At 35.9% G+C, this 7,386-nt stretch overlaps 1 protein-coding gene across 1 annotated transcript in view; it reads left to right on the top strand.

The window, feature by feature from the left end:
* Positions 1-7,386, top strand: part of LOC117112390 (hyalin-like) — a 35,948-nt gene that overhangs the window by 21,800 nt on the left and 6,762 nt on the right. Inside the window, exons 3-7 of the mRNA XM_033255462.1 lie at positions 299-538; positions 835-1,080; positions 2,280-2,519; positions 6,436-6,675; positions 6,780-7,022. Of these exons, the coding sequence (XP_033111353.1) occupies positions 299-538; positions 835-1,080; positions 2,280-2,519; positions 6,436-6,675; positions 6,780-7,022 (1,209 nt within the window). The remainder of the gene's footprint in view (positions 1-298; positions 539-834; positions 1,081-2,279; positions 2,520-6,435; positions 6,676-6,779; positions 7,023-7,386) is intronic.

Below are 7,386 nucleotides of genomic sequence, written 5' to 3' on the forward strand. Positions count from 1 at the left end.
CAGTTATTCACTAGCCTAGGTTTTAATCAAATAAAACAAAGCAATTTACTCTGATCCACTGAGTATAAATTGATTTAATGATAGATTACACTAGGTTTTTCCAGTACCGAATGAGTGATTGTATTTACCAAACATTTTAGGATAGCAAACGCTATCAGTGTTTAATTTTCTCAATAATTTAGTTTCTATATTATATAGATACCAGTAGGAAAGTGGTAAATCAATTTATTATTTCAAGAAGTGTTTGTCCATTTTTAGTTTAAATATATGTGTTATGTAATTGTTTATACACTTTTAGATTGTGACGCCCCTAATTTGTCTTGCCCGGATAATTTGGCTCCACTTGAAGTTGATGATAACTGTCAGGCAAATGCTACTTGGGATGAGGTAATGGCAGACGGCACCTACGACAGTCTTGTAAATGTTGACTGTGATTTGAGCCCTAGTACTTTTCCTTTAGGAAATTACACTGTGCAGTGCAATGCTTCAGACTTGGCAGGCAATACAGGCAACTGTTCTTTCATTTTCCATATTCTTGGTATGTGTTTGGTTTTTCATTCTACTTGGCATTAGAACCATATTTTTAATTAATGAATTAAAAAAATGGAATTTGATGATGGGATTCGTAAATATTTACTTAGAATTAAAAGTTTATATTGAAAAAAAAAACTAAAGTAATTTCAAATGTATGCCTTTAAATAAGTATCTGAAATCAAGGATATAGTTTCTAATGGTTTTGCCCTCTGGAAGGCATTAATTAATTTTAGCAACTTGTTTCAAGAGGTTTCAACAACTATATTTATTGTTTTTGTACGCTTTATATTATATGTACAGATTTGACTCCTCCAGCATTGGTATGCCCAGACGATATTACCGTTCCTAATAATGTAGGTAATAATACAGCAGAGGTGACATGGAACCTTGCGGTTGCCACTGATAACTGCTGTGGAGAAAACATCGATGTGTTGCCTGATATTATGAATGGTAGTACTTTTGACACTGGAATTACTAATGTTACACTTACAGCAGTAGACTGCAATGGAAACCAGAATGAATGTGTCTTCAGAATTGAGGTTAAAGGTAATATTTTTTTAATATTTTATGGAAATTAAAAGATATTACATTTATGCGTTCCTGAATACATCTTTATTGATCGTTAATTTAAAACACAATTTGCCCTGCAGTCTTAGTTTCTATGGCTTGATAATCCTACTTTCTAAAGGTAGACTTAGTTTTTGTCAACTCCTGTTGTTTAGTAGGTAGACTTGCTAATTGATTTGAATTTTAAAAAAATACAACGAAATAGCACCTTAACATTAATCATTTTCGTATTTAACAAAATGGAGTTGAAACTAAAATAGAAATTACAAAATAATAATTTAATGTGTAAAGAAAATTGTTTAGGATTGAATAATCAGATTATGATAACTTTTCCTTGTACAAATAATAATTTGATGAAAGAATAAGCAATTTTAAATATTCGTAATGGAGTGAAAGTAAATAAGACAATAAATATGTGCACAGTAGTATAGAATGTTAGATTCCATGACATTTTATGTGATTTCTTTGACATTATTATGCTAATAAAATTATACTCGAAAAGAAATATACCGTATGTATAGTTAAGACAAATACTTGTATTTAAAATTGAAAGCAGTTCTTGACACAGTAAATTGTTAAGGATATTAATATTAAGTTTTGGATTTGGTTATGTTACAAAATATTAAACACCGCTGAGTATAATAAAAAATTTCCATCCCAGTGTGCTGAATAAAACCGTGCACACACTGTGTCGTACGACGATCATAGACCACTGAGCGACAAATCAATTTCCACTCTGTATGAGCGCTTGACAACACGACATTATCTGCTCATTGTCGGTGGCAGACTATTAGCAGAATCGCTTCAGCCAACGGCTGTTGGGACACAAACATATCATTGCTAACCATTTTAAAAATAGTACAAATTGTTAGAAAATCAGTATTAAGTTAAATTATTCTTATTATTATCACTACAATCATTATTTTGTTATTATTGAATTCCAAATAGTTACAAAAGATCAAAAATAGAATTCATTATTTAAAAAAATCATACAAAACATTTATTCAAAACTTGCATTGCTGTACGTATACAGAATCTTTCAATTTCTGTTGCAGTCTTGTTAATGGTGTATAAAACATATAATTAAAATAAATCCAATTATTTTAACTTGTACCAAAGCACATTTGCTAGTTAACAAATTTGCTAGTGATCAAAGTTACTTTCTTCAAACTTGACAGACAGTGAACCACCAGATCTTGAATGTCCACCAAGCCAAAATCTAGTAGGTGATAATGATTGTATGGCATCGCCCACTTGGACACAACCTATTGTTACGGACAACTCTGGGGAGATAATTCTACCAGTATGTGACTATAGAAATGGGAGCACATTTTCTGAAATGAACACTACTGTAACATGTAATGCTACTGATAATTACGGCAACATTGGGTTCTGTACATTCAACATTATCATTATAGGTGAGTTTATTTATTTTATTTTATTTAAATTAATAGAGTCGAAACGATATTATTTGTAATTTCTGAGTTATACTTCCTTGATTATGTTAGATGAGGTTGCTCCTATACTGGATTGTCCAGATGACGTCATGATGTGGGGTCTAGGCCCGTTGCCACCTGGCCTATTGCCACCCGGCCTTTTGCCATCCGGCATTTTGCCACCCGGCCCGTTGCCACCCGGCCTTTTGCCGCCTTAGGCCCGTTGCCATCCGGCCTCTAGCCACCCGGGCTTTGCCACCCTAGGCCCGTTTCCACCCGGTCTTTTGCCCCCTAGGCCCGTTGCCACCCGTCATTTTGCCACCCGGCCCATTGCCACCATAGGCCCTTTGACACCCGGAACGTTGCCACCCGGTCCGTTGCCACCGTAGGCCCGTTGCCACCCGGCCCGTTGCCACCCGGCCTGTCGGCACCCGGCCTGTTGCCACCCATAGTTGTATAGTAGGCCTATGCAGTGTATTTGCAGAAATTTTAATCTCGGTATTTTTGCTAAAATATGTGTACTGAATGATGAATGGATTGATTTTTTGGCAGATTGTAAACAACGACAATTCGTTGCGGTTAACCATCACGAAAGGCACACGTGTGAAGTAGCTTCCTGATAGCGTTCTATCTTTATTTTTATGTATTCAGACGTACATATGTATGTACAGGTATATGTTTTTTGAGTATGTACTGTTTTTAGTTAGTGTATATGTTTTTTTTTTGCATTTTTTATGAAGGCAGAACATCATGAATTAAAATCATTGTAGTGTTATTCATTGAACAGATTTTTTTTTTTTTTTTTTTTAATTGTATTGCCTTTGGAGTGTGGAAATAATAATGAACATAAATTAGTGAAATAATATAGTAGTGATGTTGAATAGGCCTATGTTAATGCTGCTACCGCTATAAGAAATGGGCATAGACCTCTCACAATTTGTTGTTTTTAAGATATTAAGCCAAATGTATGATCATATATAGCATATATATATAGTATACCAATAGAAAAAACATGGGTGGGGGAAATTTCCAACTGACTAATTGAAGGCAACGCAAATTAGGCTTGAAGGCTTGAAGACCCTATAATCTGAACAATAGCCCTAGTCACAGTATAAACAATCAGGAAGATTAGTTTGCTCAGATCATTAATGTTACTGAGCGCAACATCCTTTGTATAGTTTACCGCTAACGAGAAGAGCTTTATCTTAAGTTTATCATTGACGGTTATTTCTCATGAGAAAATATATCTTCATTTCACTAGCAGTCTTCTCATTAGTCAGTTTACCCATCCAATCACCATCCAGCTTGTGTTTTAGCCTTTCACCCATTGGTCAGTTTATCACCATCCAGCCTCTCTACCCAAACATATAAGACGATTGAAGCAACTCAATCGAAACGTCGAGACTTTCTCAACTACAACAGTTCTTTTCAGAACTACTTGCGTGGTGTACCGCAAGCTACAACATATACAAAATATATCTTGTAATAAATTGTCCGCATAAAGAGAGAAATACCCAAAAAATTCCATAAAGTTCATTATACACACATAAATAGGCTTGTGGTTATACTATATAAATAGCTATTATTATCATAAATGTGTTGTTTTTTTAATTGTAAAAGCAAAGGCTATTTCTTTCTATAGAATAAGAATATACTTAAAAATAAAATATAAAAATAAACAAGACCCTGCAATATTTCTCTCTTTATGCGGATTTATAACAATGTTTATTTCTGCAATTTTCTCCTGGTAGTAAGAAAGTGCATGGACTATAAATAAAATACAGTAAACTAATAATTAAATATTAAACTAGAAAGTAAATTTAATCAATATAAATTCTGCTATAGTAGGCCTACTAATACAAATCTGTGTAAAAAAAACTTACCAAAATAAAATATTCGACTGTTCCAAAGGAGGCAAATGGCCGAGTGGCAACGGGCCTGGGTGGCAACGGGCCTAGGGTGGCAATGGGCCAGGTGGCAACGGGCCTAGGGTGGCAATGGGCCGGGTGGCAAAAGGCCGGGGGCCAACGGGCCAGGTGGCAACGGGCTGGGCAGCAAAAGGCCGGGTGGCAATGGACCCGGATGGCAACGGGCCGAAACCCAATGATGTGCACTGACACTGGCGTTGTTTCAATGAATGCCTATTGGTATCCAGCAAATGCAACTGACACGTGTGGTGATATTGAGGCAAATGCTAACTACACAAGTGGAGATGAATTTACTATCGGCGATACCATCGTAGAATATTCAGCAACATATAGTGGGAACACTGGATATTGTCAGTTCGTTGTTACAGTAATTGGTAGGAATATTTTTCAAGAATTGAAAAAAAACCATAGATAATGTATAAAAAGGTGTCTTTAGTAGGATTCGAACTTGCAGCCTATGAAGGCGAGTATCATACCATTAGACCAGAAATACCAAAACCCGGGCAGGGTACCTTCAAATCAACTGACTCACACACCGTGTAGCTGTGGTTAGATTAGCTTATAGGCTGCAGGTAGGAAGACTGTTAATAAACACTATAAACAGGAAAGTAAGGCGTCATGGAGTAAGACGGACGTGTTATATGGTGGCTCTGACCAAATACATTATTGTATGTTTCTTTGTGGCAGTGCTTAAATTAAGAGACTGTATAACTCAATAATACATAAACCAAAATATCTGGCAAGAATAAAGGCGGGGAAAATGGTGAAAATAAGGGTGAAATTAAGAGAAAAATAGAAGACACTATTACGCAAATGAAGCGGTTAGAAACGGACTTCTATCAGTCAATTGAGTTCCTTAACACAAGGATAGATGAACTGTCTACTAAACTCACACCACTAATCGAGGAAAATGCTGAGATGAAAGCCAAGATTAATCAGCTTAAAGCGCATACTCGAATACAAGACGACATGGTTAACAAGCAAGAGCAATTTTCACGTAGAAATAACGTGAGGATAGTAGGCGTACAGGCTACTGAAGGAGAAAATGAGTTGATATAGTAAGGAATATACTTTACAGCCACTTCGAGCTACCAGACGCCGCAATGTTGAAAGAGCACATCGCGATGGCTGTGCCAACGCAGAAAAATCTCCTCACTTGCTGGTGAAATTGCTATCATATCGAGACAAAATTGATATTCTAAAACGATCAAGATCTGTCTGCAAGGGAAAGAATTTCTTTATTGTGGACGACCTAACCAAAATAGACTTAGCGGAGAAGAAGAAATGGCAAAAAGAAGTTATGGACCTATACAGTCAAATTATTTGAAAATCTTCTTTTGGATATTTTATGTATGTATGTTATAGATAATGAATATACCGGTGCCTCAAATATAGTTAGTGACTTAAATAATGACTTCTCTACCATCTGATAATTTAGATGAAAGCATAGTTACCAACCGTTTCGCATCATGCGGGACGGTCCCGCATTTCAAAGTAATTTTAGATGAAACACGCATTTTGCAGAAACACATGCGTGATCATGAATTTGTTACGCATTTAGCACAAGCCTATGCATGATAACGAATTAAGGGGAAAATGTTTTTAAAATTAGAAGAAATTGGTTTTATTAAAAATATAAATGGTCATGCAGTAACTTGAGTCATTAGAGAGCTTTCGTTATCTCGTTCGGGAATCAATTCACCGAGAATATTTATATTTTTTGACCAAAATAACTCAGCCAACAACGCACTTAGTAGAATCTAGGAGGCGCATGCGGTCTTGCGCGTTCATTGTCAGAACCAAACGTTGATATGTGACTCAAACCTGACCATAACCGGGGTGGACACCCCTGCGGTGGCTACGCCGCAGTTTTGGATTTGGTTATGTTACAAAATATTAAACACCCCTGAGTATAATAACAAGTTAACAAATTTGCTAGTGATTAAAGTTACTTTCTTCACACTTGACAGACAGTGAACCACCAGATCTTGAATGTCCACCAAGCCAAAATGTAGTAGGTGATAATGATTGTATGGCATCGCCCACTTGGACACAACCTACTGTTACGGACAACTCTGGGGAGATTATTCTACCGGTATGTGATTATAGAAATGGGAGCACATTTTCTGAAATGAATACTGTTGTAACATGTAATGCTACTGATGATTACGGCAACATTGGGTACTGTATATTCAACATTATCATTATAGGTGAGTTTAATTATTTTATTTTATTTTATTTATTTATTTATTTATTAATAAAGTCGAAACGATTTTTTTTAAATTTCTGAATTATACTTTCTTGATTATGTTAGATGAGGTTGCTCCTATACTGGATTGTCCAGATAACGTAATGATGTGCACTGACTCTGGCGTAGCTTCAGTGAATGCCTATTGGTATCCAGCTAACGCAACTGACACCTGTTGTTGTGATACTGAGGCAAATGCTAACTACACAAGTGGAGATGAATTTACAGTCGGCGAAACCATCGTAGGATATTCAGCAACCGATTCTAATGGGAACACTGGATATTGTCAGTTCGTTGTTACAGTAACTGGTAGGGATATGTTTAAAGAATTGAAAACAAGTTGATAGATAATGTATAAAAAGGTGTCTTTAGCAGGATTCGAATTTGCAGCCTCTTGCTATGAAGGCGGGTATCATACCATTAGAACAAAAAGACCAAAAGCAGGGCACCTCCAATTCAACTGACTCACACACCGTGTAGCTGTGGTTATAGATTAGCTTATAGGCTGCAGCTAGGAAAGTAAATAATAGTTAGCTGCGTGACAATCATGAACACAAAGTAAACAAATATATGTCAATAACAGTGCTCGCATATGAACAATAATAGCACTGTTACTATTTATGTATTTGTTTATATTTTCAAAAACATTTTATTATTTATTGTGTCTTAGCTT

Source organism: Anneissia japonica, unplaced genomic scaffold (genome assembly GCF_011630105.1).
Source record: "Anneissia japonica isolate Jap-2015-1 unplaced genomic scaffold, ASM1163010v1 scaffold3735_len701357_cov177, whole genome shotgun sequence".
Taxonomy (NCBI): Eukaryota; Metazoa; Echinodermata; class Crinoidea; order Comatulida; family Comatulidae; genus Anneissia; species Anneissia japonica.